The sequence below is a fragment of the Toxorhynchites rutilus genome, chromosome 1 (assembly GCF_029784135.1).
Source record: "Toxorhynchites rutilus septentrionalis strain SRP chromosome 1, ASM2978413v1, whole genome shotgun sequence".
Classification (NCBI taxonomy): Eukaryota; Metazoa; Arthropoda; class Insecta; order Diptera; family Culicidae; genus Toxorhynchites; species Toxorhynchites rutilus.
In genome coordinates, this window is record NC_073744.1 from 139,851,345 (window position 1) to 139,877,399 (window position 26,055).

General features: G+C 39.0%; 1 protein-coding gene across 4 annotated transcripts in view; it reads left to right on the forward strand.

The window, feature by feature from the left end:
• LOC129761730 (lachesin) overlaps nucleotides 1-24,982 on the forward strand; it is a 320,135-nt gene extending 295,153 nt beyond the window's left edge. For all 4 annotated transcript variants that reach the window (XM_055759483.1, XM_055759475.1, XM_055759499.1 and 1 more), the window contains exon 10: nucleotides 38-24,982. In XM_055759483.1, the coding sequence (XP_055615458.1) occupies nucleotides 38-570 (533 nt within the window). In that variant the 3' untranslated portion in view covers nucleotides 571-24,982. The remainder of the gene's footprint in view (nucleotides 1-37) is intronic.
• Nucleotides 24,983-26,055: the final 1,073 nt, after the last annotated feature.

The window sequence follows — 26,055 nt, forward strand, 5'->3', positions numbered from 1 at the left end:
ATCGTAATCCATTTCCTACAAACAATTCCAATTCCAGAAATCCCAGGACCAAACCGCAAAATCTACTCACCCAAGTACGGCACATCGGACCAAAACGACATCGTCAAACCCGGCGGTAGCGACAAATCGGGGAAACCTAGGCTGTACTATCCACCGGACGACGAGGAGCAAAACCTGGGCGGATCGGCGGAGGATTTCGACGAGATCATCGACACGATACAGCTTCCGCACCACAGCCACCAGTCGGCCCACGGTGGAAGACCAACGGCCCGGTCGTCGGTCGGTCTGCTCGACCATTCCCACGGTGTCAACGGGCGGAACAACGGTGGAAACGGGGTGCCCATAAGCAGCGGTAGCAACGGCAACGGTAACAATAAAAATCTGATATCGCTGATGAATGACATCGCCACGAGAAAACCGTTTGTCATACCGTCGGTCCGAGGGGCGGACGGTAGCCTAGAGGGCAGTGGGGCGACAACTCGAGCGTCCCTTGGCTCTTGTCTGGTCTTGCGGATGGCACTAGGGCTGTTGGGAGGCAGCTGGTATGCGTTCTATCGCCAGAGGCATTAGTATTGAACGGGGGAACGCATGTTGCTATTATTGTAGTAAACTCTTAGGCTAACAACATTCTATTTAGGTGCAACAGGGGACAGAATCTGCTCTAAAATTTAGAACAACAAGGGATGACTAATGTTCGTTTCCATTTTTTGTTATCGGAGTTTATAGTATGGTATTTAGAGTAGAAGATATCTTCAGGGGACACACAATATGGCATGGAGATGGAGACTCCAGCATGAACGGGCTATGCTGTATATTGGATGTATATTGCGAATATAATTAGCGATGGGGCTTCGATGAGATATGCGCATCGAGGGAAAGGCGACAACAAAAGGCCAAAAAAAAAAAGGTTTACGTTTTGTGTTATTCTAGACATAGGCCAATGGTCGTATTATTGTTACTGCATGCCTGGAAAGAGATACGCTTTCGAACAAATATTTATCTGAAACATGTTCCCCATATTATACAGACGAATCTATGGAAAGCCAACCGAACTGCTGCTGTTATTTAGAATCAACGGATAATGCACCAACTAAATCTTGGTCGCAACATTGATTTTCTTCTTCGATCGGAGTGGATGTAGTGAGTCTAAGAATAACATACCACGGAACTTAGTTTCATACAAAGGACCAAAGTCAAGAGACTTTCATTCGATTTCTAGAAATCGTTGTTGTGGCTCCCGTAGCCGAGTGGTTAGCGTCACACCTAACATGTCGGGGGTTCGGGTTCGCTTCCCATTCTGGTCGGGGGAATTTTTCGTCCAAGAAATTTTCTCAGACTTGCACTGTGGTCACGCGTATTCTGGTGCTTGCCACTCAGAATGCATTCAAGGCGTGTCATTTGGCATAGAAATCTTAACTAAATACTAACAAAAATGACGCATGTATTACTACGTCGAGACGGCGAAGTTCCTCTAGGAACGTTAGTGCCATTTTAGAAGAAAATGAAGAAATAGTTGTTAAATGAATTCTTCCGGATGAATGGTATTGTAATTCTGCAATCAAAACAATTCGTTTTTACAATACTTCACAATACAACATGTCCCGGGACGCAAAAAAAAAATAAAGAAGAACACGACCGCATTTTTAATGTAGAACGGCAAAATTATAAACGGCAGAAAACAAACATTATAAAAATTCAAGAATTAAACTCTTCAGTACAAACATTTGGTAGCACTGACGACTTGTGAAGCAATACAAAGCCAATTTTCAATTTAACCCTAAGTATTAACATGTACTGTTAATTACTGAGCGACAATGAAACACTGAACTAACTGAATATCCAAGTAGTTTTTCAGTATCTCTTAGTAATACAGGTCGGACTCGATTATATACAGACTTTTTATATACAGATTTTGACGTAGGACTACGTCTTTCATTTCTATACCGGGGTGTAAAACCAAAGTTTCGAAAACGAAAGTGTTACGCCGGAGACCGAGATTTTGAGCGTTAATAGCTCCTAAACAACTGAACGAAATGGTATGATAAAAACTTCATTCGAAAGATAAAATGTCTACGCGTTCTGTACTTGTTACTTTCTGATCCAAAAACTTGTTTCAATAGTCTTAAAATTGCTTTCAAAACAGGCTATTGAAATCACCAATCGGTATATAAGCGAGCGCCGCTCGGAAATTCACTCAGTTCAAATTGAACAGCGATTGGAGCATGTTGTCGCTGTTGTGGTGAAGCTCTTCGTTTATAATGAAAGCGCGGATGAACGGTGTCACCAAGAGCCTGTTTGTGCACCTTAGGCCAGAAGGAAATCCATCAGGAGAAGAGTGATGCCACAAACGGTTCCCCGGGAAAATCTCGAAGCAGCCGCTACACACACACATACACGCGCGGAATTCTCTCCGTTTGGATGCCATTCAGCATCGAGAAAGATCCGGAAAATAATCTCTGGGAATTTAAAAATACATTCATGTGAAAGAGTTTATTTGAATGTTTTCTATCCATGTAACACTGTGACCAAATACATTTGGTTTTGTGATTTTTCAATCAATCGCAATTAACAGGATAGCTTCTGAAGATTATTCTTCCCCATCAGTAGGATATTTCCGTATCCAATATTGGATGCATAAAACCTTGTGCCTCCAACGTAACGCTCTCGTTTTCGAAGTCCCCCAAATATTCATTCATTCAGAATGAATTCAGATTCAACTTCAAACAAATCATCTCTAAATCAACGATAGTCCTACGTCACCCTTGCGGTTATACCATAGGTATAACCCACTTCCTGTTTTTCGAAAAAAATTTGACGTAGGATTACGTCTTTCGGGAATATATTGGGGTACACATTGAAAATCGAAAATCGAGTACATCGTGAATATTGTCCAATTTCAAATGCTTATTGCTCAGTCATTTCATGATGGATTGATGAAATTCTTGCGTCAATCGATTTCGGCACTTCATAACAATTTTTTATATTGAATAAAATTGTATATGTCATGAAACTAACTATCGGACAATTGAAAATTCTCATCCTCTATCCTAATGAAAATATCCACTACTGATTGGTCGAAATTGACGACACATACGGCGGGTCCCTAACAGAGACATCAAAACCAAGCTGCCTGGGGGAAATCGGCATTGCAAATACATAAAAGTAGGGGAGCTTTTGTTCCCACCGAAATGTGTTCCCTAACAGAAACATCAAAATCAAGCTGCCTGGGGGAAATCGACATTGCAAATACATGAAAGTAGAGGGAACTTTTGTTCCTACCGAAATGTGTTCCCTAACAGAGACATCTAAACCAAGCTGCCTGGGGAAAATCGGCATTGCAAATATATGCAAGTCGGGGGTTGTTTCGTGAAATTTTATATCAATGACCGATCGTTTATTGTGAGAAATTTAGCACAAGTGTAAGTGTAAAATTGTATATGGGCGCAGTTGTGTTGAAAATGACTTGATATATGAAACGATTCATTAACATTAAAATTAAAACCCAAGGTGAGCCCGAGAACAGTTCGTTTGGTTTAAGCTGTCTGTTTTGTTGTGTTCATATTCACCCAAAGGAAGTTTATACGGCGAGAAAAATTGCAAAAGTGAAAAAATATTACAAAAAGTGATTTCCCATATGCTCTACACATAGTATTAGGTGTTGTTAGTCCAATCAAAATTCGCATTGGGTTGAATAAACACTCAGAAATTAAAAATTTAAAACAAAACAATTACCTTTTCTATTTCAGATATGTTTTCTCTATATTAAAGTAACGTGTTTTTACTGATGAGAAAAAATGATAATAGTGTTCGGTATTGGTAATTATCATATATTACATTGGTGAGTTTTTTTTTCTTTATTTCATCCATACATATCACAGGAGGCATCTCGTCTAGGATCACAGAGGGCGGTTTTCATCATATCTCTTTCCACTTCGGTATATTTTATCTGATACGCACCATCCAACGACTGTTTACCATCCTTCTGTCATCATCACTCGGTAAACACTGGTGGAGTTAACATACAATATCCAACAACCAAACAAAACGGCCCTTTTCAGGACCACCAAATCATTATCAAAGAGTTTAACGATGTAATCCTTCAAACATATCCAAAATCAACAGATAGTCTAACGGAATCCTACGTCAACTATGCGGTCGTGTCTCGGACACAACTCTCCCGTGACTTTTTTTTTTCATTTCAAATATGACTTGTTTCAAGAAAAAATGTAATCTTTGAACGTTAAGGTGGAATTCAAGTGGCTACAGTGGGGTGAGAATCGTGATTTTTGATGGTTTTGCTTGAATTTTCACCAGGAATTGTTTATATCGATATTGCAGCGAAATTAAGAAAGATGAGTGTCAAAGAACAAATTGTAGAGTGGCTTGAGAACTTTAATTTAGTTAATAGAAACAATAAAGTTGAATATGCTTTTTTGGGATAAAATTAATAATCGCACGTTAAAAATTACTAACTTTGAAATTTTCACTTCCAAAATAGTTATTTCAATCCACTAATTTAGATGCTTCATTGCTTTATCCTGTACTAAATTTTCCCATCTTTCAAATAAAGGCAACAGAATTGGCTTACGCAGTGTACTTTTCAGTCTAGTTTGAGGCAACAGAGTCCGAAACAAAAAAAAGTTCTATAACTCTGTCATTGTTGAAATTCAAACATATGCGTAAAAGGATTTTTTTTCATAAAATTTGATCATCTTTCACCTTCTGAGAAATTCTGGAAAAAAAAGTAGAAGGGTCTGAGCCTAGGGGTACGGACGGAAGTTTGATGTAGGACTGTGATTGTTCTGAACACATGGTTATTTTAAATGTAATTTTTTTCATTTTTTCATTTCATTTTTATTTTTCATTAAAAATCTGTTAGTTTAACTCTTTTGAAACTCTAAATAGTAGCCCTGACTAGGGCCGTTTGTTGTATGTACTCATAACCCTCAAACGGTTTGAAAGACAATAAGCTTCTGGCAGGAAATTCAACTGTCTAACTGAAAATTATTAATGAATATCAGTGGGAAAAATAACAGGGTGGAATGGTAGATCACTGACAGGGGACACTTTTCTCGTTGTTTTGATGAAATCTTGCATGAAGTTTGTGTGATGCATGAAATCTTGCATCTGATTATTTTAACATCTAGCTAACTTGCAAGATAGAAATAATTATTGCACGCAATTTTATGTTACATACAACATTCATGGGAACGAAGTTGGAAGAAAGAATGCTTAATAGATGATTTACCTTCGCCTCCGCTCGCAAAACATACCTCTTCTATTTGTTAAACTGCTCACTTGTTATATTATTTCGACTGTCGATGTCTCAGGCGAAAAAAATGCTGGATAAATTTTCCGTCTAATGGTATATATTATAACATATATCGTAAGATCGATTCTACGTAATATGCATTTGAAAACTCTTAATATACGTTACATTTTTCGTAGAGTGTATATAGAAATATAGAAATACAGAAATCAGAGTCCTACGTCAAAATATTTTTTTCATGTGAGAAAGGCGTTTTCTGATTTTTAGGGGATGAATCAAAAATCAAATTCTTCTTTTATTTTCAATAAACGAAAAATATATGCAAAAAAAACTTATAAAAAAATGTTTTTTTTTCGACTCGATTATATACAGGATTCGATTACAGTGAAAAGAAATCGAAGACTGTATATAATCGAGTCCGCACTGTACTATATTTCTAGCGGTGTAACACTCGAACGGCAACAGAAAGTCTGAACAGAATAGGGTGTGTGGAACAAATTTTCACTATCATTTTCCACGCAGCTTTCACCACTAAAAAAAAGCTTCCTACACATCCGGCTTGAAATTCGCTGCACGTTGACACCCCTTTTAACACGGAAACAATGCTCGAATTCATGAAAATTAATTGATAGATCGGAAAAAGTCACCAAAAAGTCGCTATCGTAAAAGACCAGATGGCAGCGGCAGCGAGACTTTCCAATTGTTTAGTTTATTTTTCTGAATTGGACTTTTTTAGGGCTAGAGGTGAGTGAACTGAACGTCTGAGAAAGACTCTATAATTCAAAACATCATCATCATTGAACCAATGAATCCAAACACTCCTAAATTCATAGAAGCTCTCTTCGAGCAAAACATTATAAAAACAATTCACTTCTGATTGCTTTGGATAATATTTTAGAATGCATTTTAAACATACACTCCAGAAAATGCAGAAATTATTTGGTGCAAAAATACGGAAGCACTCTCTACCAGACAGCATGGAGATCAACGAGGTGCTCCACCGAAAGAAAAATACACTGTGTGCGATAACTTTCTTCCATTGTTACTTTGTATCGAGCAAAGCAGCTGTGTCCTACATCAGCATGGAAAAAGACTGCTGTCTGCTCGCTGGAGCAAGACTATGACTTGAACAATCATGATCATGGTATGAATTGTAAAGGCTTTAAAATATCTCAGTCCATTCCCCTCTGGCATTGAAAAAGGCCAATTTGGAAAACTAAACTAGACACTCGGCCTTGAGAAAAGAAACTTGGAAAACTTCGCTGTCGTCTGATGGCTAGCTACATGTCTGATAAGTCGTAAATGTTATTAGATCGCCAAAAACTCGTTTATACTCGATAAATTGAAAAAGGTGCAGAACTTAAATTGCAATTTTATTCACCCTCCACATTGTCCGTAGAAAGAACGCTTCGTCGCATTTTCTATTTCATGAAAACGTGTCCTGTTTCCTGATATAGCACCATTACTGAAAGACGTAGACCCACGTTAAAAAAAATGGGTAATGATTTCTTAGGTTTTCGTTATACAGGTTTATAACAACAGGTGGGCCAACTAGAAAAACTCGCCGGGCCACATGTGGCCCGCAGGCCGCGGTTCGAATATCGCTACTCTACACCCAAATTAGTGTTGGCAGAAAAGGTATCATCTTTGACAGAAAACTTTTATATTGCTATAGCATTAATAATATCCACAAACTCGCCTCTCGCGTGAGTAAATGCTGTACCAGTATGGGTGGATAACACATTTTATGAGACTTTTAAGCTCATTTAATGTAATATTTGAGGATGCCAAACAATGTGCTAATTATTAACTTCGGATGTACATTTGTGTACATATGAACACGAAATGTCGCTCATCAATGACGTATTATATTTTGTTGTAATCGAAACTATCAGCCTTCTTTTAAAATACTCAGTTGATTACTCACGGATACGATGAATCTCAACCAACTATATACTGCGAGTCTACGAATGCACAGGAAATATCGGGTTTTTCAATAAGAGCGCTGCAATAGTATTTCAAAAAAAAAACAAAAACGGTTTTGGATATCAATGAAATTCTTTATTCATGTGAATATACATTTGATGCCATTATGTATGGAACTCGATTTCTTTTGCATGGTCACCACGGGCACGCTTGCAGAAGTCCAGACGCTGAACTCAATTTCCGACGGTTTCAAGCATATATCGGCCGATATTGCTGTAATTTCACGTTCGATATTCGTACGATGTTCACCAATCGTCGTTGGCTTGTTGGCATAGACTATAGACTTGGCGTAGCCCCACAGGAAATAGTCTTCTTCTTCTTCTTCTTCTTTCTTCTTCTTCAATGGCACTAACGTTCCTAGAGGAACTTCGCCGTCTCAACGTAGTATTACTTGCGTCATTTTTATTAGTACTTAGTTGAGATTTCTATGCCAAATAACACGCCTTGAATGCATTAGGAGTGGCAAGCTCTAGAATACGCGTGAACACAGTGCAAGTCGGAGAAAATTTTTTTGACGAAAAATTCCCCCGACCAGAACGGGAATCGAACCCGAACACACGGCATGTTAGTTATGACGCTAACCACTCGGCCAAGGGAGCACAGGAAATAGTCTAACGGCGTCAAATCGCACGACCGAGGCGGCCAATTGACTGGGCCATTTCGTGAGATAACACGCTCACCAAACTTGGTTTTCAATAAATCGATTGTTAAATTCGCTTTGTGGCTTATGACGCCGTCCTGTTGAAACCACATATTGTTCAAGTCCATATCATCCGATTCGGGCCAAAAATATTCGGTTATCATTGAGCGGTAGCGATTCCCATTCACAGTCACGTGCCGGTCTTAATCATCACAGAAGAAGTACGGCCCAATGACGCCGCCGGACCATAAACCGCACCAAACCGTATTTTTTGACGTAGAACTACGTCTTTCATTAAGGGTGTCAAATCAGAAAACAGGTCACGTTTTTATTAAATAAAGTAAACGTTAACTATTTTTGCCGCGAAAGGATTTTGGCGATTTACATACTAAACGAATCGGAAATTCCGTAAGATTTGTTTTATATGCTATACATTAGAATCCCCTGGTTTGTAAATGGTTAAAATTCATGAAAACTTTAAGCGTTTCCATTTACCCATACATTTGTTCTTTCCATTTGTGTGCTTTCCCGAACAGAGCTGTCAATAACGAGCAACTTATCGACGATCAACGGAGGGTAAATCGTAGGATTAAAAGTCTCCATGAACAAAGGAAAAGTAGAAGAATGAAGGGGAATACTTGCCTAGAGTATAAACAGTGGATCTCGCTGAGGCAAACTTTCATTTGGCATCGGACTGTTGAGCAATCCAGTTCACTTCACTTTCGCAGCGCTTCGATCTAAGATTGGACCCCACCAGTGGTAATCCAACTTGGATATCGTCGTTTGATTTTTCTGTTCATTTTTCGCGTTATTCGTATATGCGCAATGCATTGCCAGGGGCAATAAAATTTCGAGGCAAGCGTCATCTAATGATGCACGCGATGTTAGTGCAGTAAAAAGCGCTTGCACTGAACCGAGCCTTCGCGAGTGTGACACCGCATCGAACAACAGCGAAGTAGGCGATTTCGGCGCGTCGGTCGAAAATGTAAACGCCGTTACCCATGCAGCAACCAAAATCAAGCTCCCCCGCTGGTGGTGAAGGCGGTCGCTCTTGACAAACTCATCAGCGAATTCACATCGATGGGTGTTAGAGCAGAGTACAAGCTGTGTGGCATAATTCAGTCTTTTTCCAAGCAGTTAACATTGTTTGTTTTCCGTCATCATAAGGGCTTCGTTGGTGCCTTTGAGAATGCATCAATGCATTAAACTGACGTTATGGCGAAGCAGACGTTAAGGTTGTGTGCCAAAAATTTATCTGGGGAATACCAAACATTTTGAATGTCTTACTGGCATGTTATAAGTTATTTGGGTTCGCGTGCCAGTCGTAAAACTGCCTTCAACTAGGATTGCATTTGCGCTAATATTAATCATAATGAAGCATTGCTACTGTTTTCGAGGTTGTTATTAACAAAAAGAGTTTATTTCGCTTGTTTAGTCACCAAGAAAGTAAATTCTATGGAATTTTGTATGTGATAAGGTTTCGCTTGCCTGTAGCAAAACTTCCTCCACTAAGGGTGACAGCTGCGTTTTTCTCGAGCATGAGAAAGCAATGCCACTCTTTTCGAGGTCAGTAATATTAACAGAAGCGTTTTTGACGTAGGATTACGTCTTTCGGGAACATATTGGGGTACAAATTGAAAATCGAGAATCGAGCACATCGCGAAAATTGTCCAATTTCAAACGCTTATTGCTCAGTCATTTCATGATGGATTGATGAAATTTTTGCGTCAATCGATTTCGGCACTCCATAACAATTTTTTTATATTGAATAAAATAATATATATCATTAAACTAACTATCAAACAATTGAAAAATCTCAACCCCTATCCTAACGGAAATACTCACTTCTGATTGGTCGAAATTGACGACACATGCGGCGGTTCCCTAACAGAGACATCAAAACCAAGCTGCCTAGGGGAAATCAGCATTGCAAATACATGAAAGTAGGGGGAGCTTTTGCTCCCGCCGAGATGTGTTCCCAAACAGAGACATCAAAACCAAGCTGCCTGATGGAAATCGGCATTGCAAATACATGAAAGTCGGGGGCATTTTTATATTGCAAGTAAGAAGAGTGATACGAATAATTCTAGCAAATAAAATTTAAATTTGGAACTTTAATGTTGGTTGCTTCGTGAAACTCCATATCAATGTCCGATCGTGTATTGTGAAAAATTTAGCACAAGGGTAGGTGTAAAATTGTATACGATAGCCGTTGTGTTAACCCTTTCCCGTACAACATAGAGTCTCACTACATATAGTACATATAGTATTAGGTATTGTTAGTCCAATTAAAATTCGCATTGGGTTGAATAAACAATCAGAAAGTAAAAATTATAAAAGAAAATTACCTTTCCCATTTCAGATATATTTTCGCTATATTAAAGTAACATGTTTTTACTGATAAGAAAAATTGATAATTGTGTTCGGTATTAATAATTATCTTATATTACATTGGTGAATTTTTTTTCTTTATTTCATCAATACATATCACAAGAGGCATCTCGTCTAGGATCATAGAGGGTGGTTCTCATCATATCTCGTTCCACTTCGGTATCCTTTATCTGATACGCACCATCCAACGACTGTTTATCATCCTTCTGTCATCATCACCCGTTAAACACTGGTGTAATGAACAAACAATACCCAACAACCAAACAAAACGGCCCTTTTCAGGTCAACCTAATCATTATCAAAGAGTTTAACGATGTAATTATCCAAAATCAACAGATAATCTAACGGAATCCTACGTCAATTATGCGGCCGTGTCACGGACACAACCCTCCTGTGACTTTTTTTTTGAGAATAGCGCAAAATGATGAAATGTGTTTATATTCCTAGTAGTTTCAAGCCACCAATGTATGGCTCTGTATGCATGCTATGGTGAACGTTTGTTTGGCGCTTGGTTTACGTTGTACGAACGATGTCTAGAGGTGCGATTCCTTTGAGGCAATACTAAATAACATGTAGCATGATATTTCATACTTGCAAATGTTGTCATTGTTGTTGTTTTCATGCGGTGCCAAAGATATATTGATGTAGTTATAAGATATGGAATAATGGTGCTGGTGCAACATGTATATAATCGACTGTAGCCGAGTCTATGTCAATTTCGGAAAAGGCCTCCGGAATAGAGTTCGAGGTAAATTTTCAATGCATTAACATGAAATAAATTGTGACATACGATCAGCTAGTGTATTGTTTAGCGAGGGCAAGAATGAATCATCAATCAATTATCGTCAACTGAGTCTACAATGAAAAAACCATTTCAGAGATGATTCTACTAAGCAGTTGTTACTAAAGTTTCACAGCATTATAGAATAATATCCGAAGGTATAAACAAGCGACTTATATAAATTAACAGCGTAGTTCTACGTCAACAATGCGGTCGTATCATGGACACAACCTCCTATAATTTTTTCGGGATGCAATGATGACTCATGGAGCACGTGTGGATTGCTGCCTGACCAATAACACATATTTTGCTTATTGACGAAGCCATTCAGCCCGAAATGAGCCTCATCGCTGAAGATGATTTTTCGATGAAAATCCGGATCATTTTCAAGTTGTTGCTCAGCCCAATTTACGAAAATACGACGCTTCTGGTGATCAAGCGGCTTCAGTTCAGGCGTCAATTTGATCTTGTAAGGATGTAGGCCAAGGTTTTGTGCAAAATTCGCCACAACGACGTCACAGAGATGCCCAACGCTTGAGAACGACGTGTGAGACACTGATTTGGGTCGTCCTCAATTGATACACTAGCGACAGCAATATTCTCGACACTATGGGCACTTCTTTGTATCACTGGCACGGGAACATTTTGTACTGTGCCTGTGGATTCAAATTTTCCACTAGACGCTCAATTGTTGATCTGGCAGGATGATTATGACGACCATAAATTTGACGTAGCGCTCTCAAAGTTGAGGCCATTGACTCCGAATTTCGGTAGTAAATTTCAAGAATCTCGACTCGTTGTTGGGTCGTATATCTAACCATTATGGAATGGCAAACCTTGCTGAAGAGAAATGTCAAGAGAGCGGGAAAAAATATGGCGTCGTTTGCTGTTCCTATCGGGCTACTTTTGTAGCGTCCCTATCGGAACACCCGTTACATAAATATAAACCCAAGTCAAATAAATCTATGACTACAGAAATGTATTATGTATGAAAATGGCATTTTCTCCTTCGTTGCCACGTTTTTCTTCCAAAATATATATTTTATAAAGGCACATATGGCGTTAGCCTGACGGGGCCGGGAGTTCAATATTATATATTCGTTGCCACGTTGTCCGGAACATTTTTTGTAGGGATAACCAGATGATGTATACTAAGTATCCTTTGACCACGGGAGCTCTCTTGGGAAGTTCGTGTAGCTGCTGTAGTGAACTAATCTCATTGGGTGATAAGTTCTGCTTGTGTATAGGAAAGGGAAAGGGCAAGTGCATTCGAGGAAGTGAAGCGAGCTTCTAAGGAAGACATATATGGGGAACATAATATTAAGATCGTGACCAGTGTTGCCACTTTTTAATCTGTACTAGAGGGGTTTAAAATCTTTCTCAAAAATCTATTTTATTAGAATGGTAAAATACTCATTTATTTACTACAAATATTACATTTACATTTGCAAGTCATTCGTGTGTTTGATTTTGCTTATAACGAATCCTTTGATCTCAAAATAGCGTTCATCGTATCGTTACTGACCCGATTCCGAAGCTTATTTTTGTTCTGATTATATTCAGAAAAAAAATTGCCGAGGAGTGAGTGATAGTGATAACGTTACAAACAAGTCATCGAAGCGCCGAAAATGCAAGCCAACCGTCAATTATTTTAAGAGATTCAATTTTGGTCCACCAATCCTGCACATGATCATTTTCTGAAACTGTAATTTCCTTACGGAGTAATTTATCTTTAGAGTACGGCATTCATTCTCCAGATTATGTATATTTCCATCGTAGAACCCTGGAAACGCCTCTAACACAACGAATATCATCCTTATGAAACTGATCAGTTATTGCATTGCAAATGCTCTAATGATCATCAGCACCAAGCGAAACTGCGGGATAAAAGTCATCATGTACCTTAATTTTGCGTTGTTCAAATGCAAGAAATTTCACATGCGAAACCAATCTGTTTTTTTTTTTTGACGAAAATCTATACCCTGTACCGTACAGAATCTGTACCGTTAGTATTTTTAGAATTCTAAATCAGCAGTCAGTTAAATTAACTAATTGCATTTCTCACATAACCAAACAACATGTTCAATATTGTGACATCCTGGACCACAATTACATAAATTGTTAGTGGCAAGTCCTACACGATAAAGACGTGAATTGGGCCATCCATCTTCCAAGATCATCCCTCCATTGACTCTGCCTACTTATAAATGCCTGTTTGTCCAAAAAAAGGAGAATAACTCGTAATCGTAATCGTAATCGACTCACATTGTGAGCTAACGCCGTATTGTAGGGAAAAAGATTGCTCGTTGCGTCAGGGAGGAAAGTGAGTGGTTAATGCAATCGAAAAAACTTACTCATTTTTATATTTTCTTTTCGTGTTTCAAGCAAAAAGAATGCTGGATAAATTTCCTATCTATTGGGGTATAACACAACATATATCGCAATAACGATTTTGAGTAATATGGATATAGAAATCAATAACAAAGTCGTATGACAATAAAAGTATCAAATCAATTTTAGTTGTTCTACTTTGCTGCCCTGGTTTTCGGTCCGTGTTCTAAAATACATTCCGATCACCACAAAAGCAATCATCATCAATGAGCTAGGTTGTTATGATTTCAAAAGCAGTTTTTAAGCTATTGAAACGATTTTTTGGACCAATAAGTGACACTCATATAACTCTTTGACATTTTATCTTTAGAATGAAGTGATTATTATACCACTTCAATCTGCCGGTAAAAATGTATTAACGTTCAGAACCTTGCAGTACAGCGTCACTCTCTCGTTTTCGAAAATTTAAACTTACATCCCGGTACAAAAATGAAAGACGTAGTCCTACGTCAAAACATATACGCATTAACTTAGACTAATAGAAAACAAAAAACAAAAACGAATCACTAACTTCCCCAAATCATCGTAAACCGAACAAAGAACGTCAGGACATAATAGGAATAGTTCCGATCGTTCCAATCACAGGGAGCCGAGCATCGAGCGAAGGATTCTAAAAAGGACTTCTGATTTCGTCCCGACAGAAACCATTGGATAAAAAAGAATCCTCCGGGTGTTAGCAGAACTATCCCTTTTCTATCGTCTTCCGTTGTTCTTTTTTAACTTTTTTTTCCTTGTTCTCGTGGGTATTCATTACAGCGCACGCTACTTCCCAGTAGTTTGGCGCCAACGGGTTTACGGTCCGTTTTTTTTCATCCCAACCGTGGCATGTATAAATCTTGCCACTGAACCGGCAATCGCTCTCGCCTTTTGTTATTTTGTGGTTCAGGAGATAATTTTCTTGCGTTTTATCTCATTTTGGGGGAAATTTTTATTCAATTCTTATGGAGTCGACGTTGAAATTGGGATGCGAGTGAGTAAGAGCAGCAGAAGGTCGCCTGTTTTTTTTTCTTTGCTCTGGGATGGCCTCATCCCTGAGACGGGAAAAAATGTGGCCTTTCCACGGCAGGAAAGAACGGCGAGTAAATGAAGTGTTAAGTGAGCAGATAATATTTCTTCTTCTGTCCCGGAATCTTCATTGCGTTTTAGCAAACTCTCTCCTCTCGATCTGTGCTCTGTTTGCCAGTTTCGATTGTGATCCCCACAATTGAAATTCGTTTTCGAAGAATATTGAAAACCTCCTAATTCCAAAAAACGACATTTCCCCCTTTCACTAATTACGATACAGGAGCTGTATGTTCAACTTTCCCGACCCGGTTCCACTCGCCACAACACTACATAAGGACGGAAAATCACTTGCAAACTTCCTGTTCTCCTCGGCTGAACCAAAAGCTCGACTCAATGATAATGGTTCCATAATTAAAATATAATTATCATATCATATTGTGCCATTTAATATTGCCTTCCTTGATCTCCCATGCTTCCCCCACCCCGCGCCGCAGCACCCCGTGTCGGCACCAACACACCACACTGACTCTGACAGAACTCCTCTCGAGGTGTATCATCATCGTGCCTCGATGGTGAGGGGGGATGAGCGAAGGCAAGCAGGAAGGATAGAGAAATGATGAAGTTTCCTTTGTATGAATTTCCCACTCCTCGCAGAATCCGCCACAGAAGCGAAACGTCTGGTCTAACGAGCTACCAGAGTTTCTGGTCTATTGCAAAGGTGTCGTTTGACGGTTTCCGTGGCTTCACCCATTATCCACCACCGCCACCACCATTTGCGAACTAAGTAGCGCTTTGTGTGTGTATGAATGTGTGTGAGTGTGTCTTTTCCTCGAACACTTCCGCGAGCAAGTTGTTTGGGAGATGGGAAATTAAATCAACTCTCAGGGAAAAAGAGTTTATCTTGTGGTTTTCCGCCCCTCCCCAATTCGCTACTGCCGGCAAGACGGATCACTGTATGGGGGTTTGACGCAGATTGTCATCTTAATTATTTGATGAGATTAACAACTGCTGAATCGATTATCCGGACGGTGAAAGCTTACATTGATTCTCTTGAATGATTTCACTTTCACGACTTGTTTCATCCGACTATGATGGTTCTGGTGGCACGTTACAAACTTGTCATAATTATACTTTTCTCACGCACCTTCCGCAAAACTCAGGGTGCGCCAATTCTGATCATCATCAAAAGCAATAGGCAATACCCTTTGACCATACGATGTTAGCGAGCTTTGCTCGCTACCAGTTTACCGGACACGTTCAGCAGAGCAAAATTTAGAACACAATCTGAAGCAATGTCCTCACCGTTGTTATCATGCCATTGTAATGCTGTAACCTGACGGCTCGAATGACGCGCGTTGGAAGTTCCAAGCCAAGGGTTGCATGTCACTCATATGACACATCATACGGATGGTGCATTTTCGCGTTTTCGCAAGCGCTGCGAAAAAAGGACGTGCTAACGCGAGAACTAGGTTAAACGCGTTGGAGGAACTTATATCCGTAATAAGGACAGGTGTCACGGGTGGCGTATGTTTGTGTGTGTGTGTTTTTTTTGCGAGTGCAAGTATTTTAGTTAATTCAAGCGTTTTTTATGATATAAATTACAACACAAGTAGTAATTTCCATGAGGCCTATGCGAGTGACAGAACTCCAGGGTTTATTTTATAGAATTACAGTTTAGTTTTAATCTAATTTAGACCTGAATTTCTTAAGTTTCGTCATCAAGAACACCCGAGTTTTTTCGATAGAAATTTGTTCTCAATATGTCTCTTACAAAAGGATTAAGTTTACTGAAATGCTATACTGGAAGGTCTTTGAAATATTCATTTCCCGCTGGAAACCACTTCCCGTTTCACACAAACAGCTAACTGATATCTGATCAAAATGTCCCAAGATTGAACAATAAATTAAAATTACTTTTCACTTCTTCAAGCGCTATTGTACGAGTCTGATGCTTTTAACCCATTTCACTACAACATGTCAAACACTTCAAAGGTTATAATCGAAGATAATATTATTTGGTTAGCTTAGCTCGATATATTACTATAGCCTCCTAATACATTTGAGCATGGATCCGTAGGAAAGACGTGCGGAACGGAATAAAATAATAATAAACATGACAACGCCAGGCCATATGTTCATGCGTCTGTCAATAATTATCTAGTAATAAAGCCATTCCGTGCCAAACCGATAAAGTGGGTTTCTTATCGCAAAACATGAGACCCGTATTTTTATTATTTTTTTTCATTCGGTCACCTATTTCCATTTGAGGGTGATCCAAAAATTATAAATATTTATATTTTTCCGAGAAAGACCAACTCATCGGCTTCAAATTTACGAGGGTCGTTCAAAAAATAAGTTACAGTGCCTTAGAAATCGCGGAAAAATAAAGTTAGGACAAAAAACAAGGTAATTTTCGTAATCTACGTTTTATTTTCTATTTTTCTACATAATCGCCGTAACGTTCGAGGCATTTTTCATAGCGTGGCACGAGTTTTTCTATTTCGAGCGCGAAGTGCGTAGCGTTCAACATTTTGTAGTACGATGTAACTGCGTCACGAATTTCTTCAGTGTTATCGAATAGTTGACCGCCGAACGCCTGTTTCATCACCGGGAATAAGTGCTAGTCGCTAGGGGCGAGGTCTGGGGAGTAAGGAGGATGCTCGAACACAGTCCATTTGAATTTTTTCAATTGCTCTTGAGTTACGCGAGCAGAATGGGGCCGCGCATTATCGTGGATGAGGAACACTCCTTTCGTCAATAAATCTGGCCTTTTGTACTTAATCGCGGTTCTTAAAGGGTGCAAAACTTCACAATAGTAAGGTGTTGAAACAGGCATTCGGCGGTCAACGATTCGATTACACTGAAGAAATTCGTGACGCAGCTATATCGTACTTCAAAAAGTTGGACGTTACGCACTTCGCGCTCGGAATCGAAAAACTCGTGCCACGCTATGAAAAATGGTTCGAGGCATTTTTCATAGCGTTACGGCGATTATGTAGAAAAATAAAAAATAAAATTACGAAAAACACCTTGTTTTTTGTCCTAACTTTATTTTTTCGCGATTTCTGAGGCACTGAAACTTATTTTTCGGACGACCCTCGTATTACATCTATTTAAATAAGCATATTTTTCGAAAACAACTGAATGAACGTTGGTAAAATCTTTCTAGTCGCATTATTTTTGTATATTCCATGTACACATGGAGACTTCAGTGTAATACCGAAATATTCTACTAAATTGTCGTTGTAACATGCTGCGAAACAATGTTTTATCGTTTTCATTTATGGTGACCTCAAGGTTACCTTTGGCTAGTTCCCCAACCCCTCGTTTTTTTTTTGTTTAGGGTCATTTGTAACTGGATCGAATCGTTAATGTGATATATTTTGAATATATGTGGGAAACTTATAGCCATCTAGCGTAAGAGAAATCCATACGATCCACTGCTCAAGTGAGCCACACAGTGGGACAGTTGGACACGTAACAAGCAAGTGTGGGATGAATGTAATTTTGTAATATTACAAATATTCATTGAGATTCCAACACACAGTCATTCGCTCAATAAGCGGACGTGCCGCATTCCGGCTCCAAAGACCCCGAAGCTACAAAAAAGTGTTAGAACCAGCTGAATTCTTCGAGCTTTGTTCAATACCTTGTATCTCGGCCAAAACTTGCCGAGCGTTTGAAATTCAGTTAAAAACGATATTTTCTCTGGCTCTACATATCACTAGGCTGGTTGGAAAGTTTGCAAGTCTCTGAATTAGTGGAATGGGTTCTCAAGGTAGCCTTTTCCTTAGCCGGTTACTTAAAAGTACCTATTTCTCTCGCAAACATGAGCATCTTTATTTTTTTCGCACCTCCAGGGTTCCTCACGCACCTCCGCTTTGCAAATACATGCAAGAAGAGGTGAAGAGGAAAGAACATGCATTGGTGGAAACACATGCATTGGTGTTCACACCAAAATGTGTTTCCCCAACACGGACTTCAAAATTAATGTGCCTGAGGCAGTGTCTTAGAATATCAACAAATATTCACGAGAAACGAATATGATTTTGTTCCAGTGTAAATGACTTTTTTCAGCTTGAAACACACTGCCCTCATTATATTGATGACAATAACAAACGAGTTCATTTTGTTCATATCGCTGTTGCATGAGCAAATTTGCTATAATGAATGAATGCGACATTAAGTGGGGTTCATAACTTCGCTGTTATTTATACTTTGGATATCAAAAGCAACAAATTGATATTCATCACATCCGAAACGATATTCGTTCTGGCAGTGAATTTAAGTTCAAAATAAATTTTATTTGGCGAGACGGTAGCAACGGCATATGCAGAATGGATACAACGAATGGTTTTAGCTACCGTCAAGTCATTTGCGACATCGGGAATTTCATAAGGTATTTCCGATTAAGGCATCCGGCAACTGCAAAACCCAACCGCACATAGCAGCCTCAGGTTAGAAGTTAACAACAGCTGATATTCATTTGGCTGAAATCAGCAGTTTCATACTAAGTTAAATCTATCATGTACGGAAATTATTTTCAATTCGTCGCCAGAGAAGATAATCTTCAAGGCTTTAATGACTACGCTGGAATTTGTTAAGCCAACTTGCACACCATTATTTTTGAAGGAGCAACACTACCCACACATTCAAAATTTCTTTAAAAAATTCAAAGCCATTAACTTTTTTCCCGAAGAATTTGAATGCAGCGTGAATTCAATTTTTTCCATTAAAAACCATAAGGGTGGTGTCCGAGACTCTACCGCATTGTTTACGTAGAACTAGGAAGTTATTGGCCAGAACGGATATTATACAAATTTAACAATTGAGTACTCTTTAGTACAAGTATTTGGTTGTACTACAGCCCTTCGGCACTAGATACAGGAATGAAAAAAAGTAAAAGGGTCTGAGCCTAGAGGCACAGATGGAAGTTTGACGTAGGACTACTTGAGCTTGAACTTGAGCTTGGTTAGACTGTACATTTCGTAGTTGCACTCCTTGATGGACCTGAACCAGCGAAATTGCACAAAGAACACACCCGGTGACATTTGGGAGTAGCAAATCATTCTCATTGTGCAAGTTTCGATGATTCGAGCTTTCAATAGTCAATAATGACGCTGGCCACGTCCTTACAGTCACCAGGGTAAAGGATGGAATGTTAGTATAATATTCGCCGCCTGAAGGCCAGATGGGTTGCCTCTATATTGGTTCCCTAGCGTTTATCATGGGAGAGATAGTTGTTAGTGGGAAGAAGTAATATTCAGGATTCACTGAGGTAAGTGATGTGATTACAACACACCACAGATATTATATTTAGGTTACCTGAGAAGGAAAACATGAGGAAAATAACTGGACCGACTATATGTTCTATTATTCAACGAAATCCAATAGCGACGGTGGAGAGCTAACTGTGGGAAACCTTAGAAAGTACCCGAGATAACTCCTCTAAAATCAATTGAATCTGCCATATATTTATATTTATTCATTTGCCAACAGATACAATGGTTATCCCAATGACATGAAAATTACGACACTACACATATTAATTAAAAACTCGACGGAAACAACTCTTATTTCTACAACGTGAAACATTAAAGTCAAACACATCGTAGTATCTGTTGAAGACACGGCACATCCTTCGCATGGGCTCGTTAAATCCATAATTTGTTCGCGAGGGATGGACGCATAAGAAAACGTGAGAGCGTAAATTACGGCGGCGGATGTTTATGTTAAGACAGCTTAACAGCGAAGTACAGTCGATGTTACCTTGAAGCGGGTCACCAATGAAGCATGCCATCGTGATGTTACGTCTCGCCTCAAGTGATTCCAAGTGTATTAACATGCAACGACTTTTGTAGCTGGGCAAGTTGTGGACGTCATTCCAAGGAAGATGCCTCACTTTTCAGTTGACTCCCGGCTGAGATAACCATTTCTCTCGTAATAGCAAACGGACCACTTGAGAAGGATGAGAAGGGAACGTTGCGAGATGCAGCTGCTACGTCCTGGCTGTTTGTTCGTTCGTTACTGAAAACGCTGCTAAATTGTTTACGAAATAATTCTGCAATATCTGGAATGGTTGCAGCACCATGACTACACCGTTAGTCATGGTTGAGGGCCATATGCCATATGTTCCTTTATCCATCGCGCCTACGCTTTATAGACATTCAGTCGCGACGTCGGAGAGTTATCTTCGTTATTCGTCGCGCATACTTCAAATCGAACTCCTATCCTGATGGCGTTAGGAAACCTGAAAATGTAACCTTGAGAACACCTTCAAAGTCAATCGTCTCGGTATTGAGGAAACCTGAAAAGGCAATCAAGAGAATTTCTCAGAAATCAATCGAACAATTGATATACTCCATGAATTCGCCTGTGATGTCGTCACTACAGAAAATGAAACACGATGTCGACTCTTTCACTGTACAACTCAGAATTACAATTCTGATTAAAGACCAAGGGTTGCTATCTAAACAATATCTTAAGTTGAACCCATTTATTCTCTACACGGCCTCATAGAACATCAATCGCAACGACGGACACATAAACATATGTACAATACTAAAGAAAATTATTGCTTTCACAAAAATACCTATTGAACAATGAACTAACAATACCCGTAACCAAAATTACTCGAATCTATTTCCCCCATATTATTATTATTTATAATTGAACAATATAATTAAACAAAAATTGTTATAAAGCCTGTCCACGTTAAATTTCTGATATCAAGATGATACCAGTAAAACAAAAATTCACGTAATACAACAAAACCGATTATTGATCTCAGTAAAATAGACTTATATCTAAAACAAGGAAAGCTTACTTCGATGTTAATGACGTTGTCTGTAAAATTCACAGACTTTCTTGGGAACATCTGCCATTAGGTTCCGTACAGTATCCTAAGATATGCAGGCGGCGGCGCTTTTCCACCTCTTGAAATCATTAATGCCATTCGCTTTCTTCTTAGTTTCGAATAGTTTTCGATTAATCAGAGCTCAGTATTTTTCCACTGGGCGAAGTTCTGGACAGTTCGCTGGATTTGCAGTTTTTGCCACATATTTGACCTCACGTGCATTATACCATTCCAGGATGGATTTTGCATAGTGACAAGAGGCCAAATCTGGACAAAACAACGCGGGAAAGTCGTGGCTTCTTATGAATGGTAGCAACCGCTTCTGGAGACATTCCTTCTCGTAGACCTCTTTGTTGATAGTGCCGGTAGAGACGAAAGATTTGGACTTTCGGCCACAACTGCATGTGGCCTGCCAAACCAAGTACTTTTTGGGGAATTTAGACTGCTTCTTGGTCCGGAAACACTCGGCTACGGCATTCCTTCGCATTGCAGTATAAAAAGCGCGACCCGGAAGCTGTTTGAAGTTTTCGTGTAGAGCACCTTAGCACGGCTTTTTGCAGTGAAATTTTGTTAATCATCACGATTGGGCACCTTTTTCACTGTGTACGCCTTCAGTCCATGCCTCTGCTTCACTTTTTGTACAAATTATTTTGATTTTCCAACCTTTCGAGCCACATTTCTAACTGAAAGGTTGGGATGTTTCTCAATAATGGCAACCACCTTTCGGTCCATCTGTCGGGAGCATACTTTTCGATTTGTTCCGCTTCTAACCTTCCGATCCACAGTTAAGTGCTGGTCAAACGATTGGCACCCACTAAACACGGTCCTCTTCGGCAGTTTTAGCTTTTTGGCGAGATCGCGTACCGACAGTGTTGGATTTTGCTGCCGTTCGCGCAAAATGCGTTTGTGTATTTCCACTTGACCCAACGCCATTTTACCAAACTGAAGAAGAATGTAAACATGTTGGACTCGAAATAAAGAGAAGGGTTTCAGCTGTCATGTGAAATATTTCATTGATTAGTGAAATATTTAATAAACTACACTGAAAGAAAAGTGTCCGAAATTTAACGTAGACAGGCTTTAGAAGAAACGCCGAATCAAGGAAAGATAATGCAATCCTCATAAAATCACTGTTATTTTTTTAATGTTGCCGAAACAAGTATGAATTTCTGGGAACGTAGATGCAGACGCGGTTCAAAATAGCAAGTCAAAAAGAGAGACAGAGAGAGAGGAAAATGCATTTTATTCCTCAGCTTTATTGTGCTGCATCAACATTTCGCAGCAAGTTCCGAATGAAAAATCGAGATAACTATTTTTATTGGTACCCAAAACCATACGTTTCGTTTCGTATTCCGAAAAAAAACCGAAAAGTCCCAGAGTGTCGATTTTTGAAAAAAAAAAATATTTCGAGATGACACTAGATCTCGTTTCATTCAATTTTAAGACACTTGATATCAAAAAATTTTTTTTCAAAAACCCAGATTTCCTTGGGTGATTTTTCGATTTTCAAAAAACTCAAACTTTGACCGTTTTACGCCACTCTCCCTTAAGTTGAATAATTTGAGCTAATATTTGGCATGAGGTGTTTTTCTAGGTGGTGAACATTTTTTATGAGAAACTTTTTGAAATTAGAGATGACCATTTTCATTGGCACCCTAGTGACCCCCCTATATAGAAATCAAAGACGTAGTCCTACGTCAACATAGTCCTACAATTTGACACGACTATTGTTAACAGCTTATTTATTTATATCATAACATATCGAGTTCAAAATTTTGTGAACATTCATACGAAGAATCGAAATCTGACTACTTGGGGTGAAAACATAACAAAACATTAACATCTTTCACATACGCTCAAATCACGGCTCCCCTCAAATCTATCATCGTTGTCCCGCGCGAGAACTCCGCCAGCAAACCATACCCAGAAAATCACTCTGTCTCATTTCGTTCAAATTAAATTAAAATTTGAAATTTTAAGCTCAGTGAACGGGGAAATTTAAAATGCCAAAACTGTCACCGCGGAGTGCAGCTATCTCATGCCAGCCCTAAGCGTCCGGTTTGCGAGGGTGTGTGTGGACGATGTGACCTAACGAGGTTTGTGACGGAGAATGATGGGGCTACTCCTGCCAGTGATACAATACCGCTGCCTGGTGCACTTCGAGATGGAAAATCACGAGTTTGCTAGTTGGCTGTACCGTGGAAATTCATTACAAGAATACCGTCAGAGAGAGAGAGAGAGAGAGAGATCACGATGATGCCACTCGCGATACCGTGGCAAGCTTAAAATTTAATAAAGGTTTGCTGAATTTGAAGAGACTCTGAGCACCACTCCAGCTGTCGCTGTCAGGACCGAGCTCAGCCTCATAGAGCCGATGTATAGCTTTTCTATCTATTTGCAACGGTGATATTGGACACTCTGCAGGGTATCAGGGGTAAACCCGTCATAACCCGAACAGCATGTCCTTCGAAAATAAGCACAAAAAATAATTTGTTCATAATCAACAGCAGTTCGGTTGGCCATAATAGAAATGACGAAACAACAAGAACTAAGGATATGTTCGCTTGTTTTTTTTTATCATTTTTGTATAGATAAAATACTCAAATCTGAACAATTGTTCAACACACTCCATTGAGATGCATTCGAAAAAGGCAGTCTAAAGTAAACTAAATGACTTTATTATTTATTTATTTTTTTTTGTAAATCGTTGCTTCACGACAGCATGTGAAGCTACCAAAATTGATCAAATTGTATGATACAGAACTGCATTGCTTCAATGGAGACATTGACCACGATAAGTTTATTTGCTAGATAAAATGAAACACAATTAGGAAAAATGTACATTATTGACAAAGAGACAAAAAATTCGAGAAAATATAGTGAGCGGCAAGAATCGTTACATTGGTGAAAACAAAACTAAATTTGAAGAGCTTTATGTACATTGTTTAAACTATCGAAAAACAGATACACACACATTTATCGAAAGGTAATAGCAAAGCTAAACACTATATCCAATTAGCAGATAGACAAAAAAAAATCAAAACAAACCAAAATGATGTCTATGCAATTCTGTGGAATCCACAAAAAAGAGAAAGAAGAATAACATAAGAAGCACACTGAAGACTTATACTCTAACTAAGGGTGTAAACGAGGAGAAGAAATTTGAAAATAGTTTTCGCTAGTTGAGTTTACTAGTTAAAAGATGACAGAGAAAAACAGTTATATCAAAAAAGCGGAACAAACCTATATACACTTAGTTGAAAATCGCCAAAAGTTTGGCAGGCTAAGATTTGAGCTACGAGAATTATGAAACAAACAAAAAAAATCTTACCTTTTAGGTAAACCCAAGCAAACATGTAATCATACCAATCAATTGAGACTTTATATCCCCAAAAAAAAGCCAAACAAAAAGCCCAAAATGCGAAGCACTAAAATCAAATATGCATGCAAGCGAATATTTTGCAAATCCAATTACGTCGGCCGGTCGCGAATCGGAAGCATCGATTTCGAGTGCCGAGAACTCGTGCAAAATTGTACGGCTTGCGAATGGATTGTGGAGAGACTGTGAAGAGGTAGACGCAAATTAGAAGTGGATCATTTGTTGGAAGATTATTCAATAAAAAGCACTGTATAACATGTGGAGCGAGAGACAGACAGACAGAGAGATGGAAAAACCAAAAATCATCGACTCTACCCTTTTTAACCGATATCCGAAAGCCTTAATCTGCAACGGGAGCCAAAAATCGCCAGATTACACGAAAAAAAGATATTTCGCAAATTGGGATGGACGGTACCAATGCCGTTAATTAGTAGGTTCATGAACGCAAATTAAAATTTGAACGAGGTTGGAATGATTCAATGCTTTTCGATTGTGATCGGAAGGCTTTTCATCCAATTGAACCGCCGAATAAAACATTTATCGTAGCTCACAACTATTGAGTCTGATTTGGGAGTATTCAGATGCTCTAAATTTCCTCTCCTTTGCGCATTTTTGCCACCAATTTTAATAAGTACCAAGGCGCTTATATCAATGCATAACAGGTGAAGCAACATCATCACTTTCATTTTTAATCAAATCTTTGCCATTCTCATTCAAGTGCATGTAGACGTGATGCCGTTGTCATTTTGTAGAATGACTTTTTCGTGCCTACGCTCGTTCAATGGTCGTTTTTCGCGCAGTGCTTGTCTCAATCACATCAACTGAATTCGATACCGTTCCGCAGTCATTGTTTCAACAGCTCATAACAAATAACACTGACCTCGTCTCACTAAACATTATTTTCTATGGGTTCCTGTACTGAATTAATTTTTCATCACTCGTCACGATGCGAAGAAGAATACCCTTCCTTTTTGCAGCTGGAAATGTAGATTTGAAAACGACGCTCAGCGTTCCTGGGCTTGAAATCATAAGGAATCTCAGTACTTTGCTTTTCAATAATTTCCAACACATACAGTTATTCGAAAACTGCTTGGCGAATAAGTTCTAATGTTGAAGAAAGCTCTTCTTACGTTTGGCACGGATCCTTATCGAGCAAATGACTCCAATTCAGCGCATTTGGAGGTTTTTAGCATTCTTTCACGCGACGGTCTTTGAAGCTCTCGATGCGTTTCAGTTGCCGTTTTCTCCGAATGAAATAATAAAATCAACATTTACCACAAACGACGATTTGTTGGCACAAAATCAAACATTTTCACACAGCTAAAACTATATAACGGCAAAACGAAATCGTTAATGT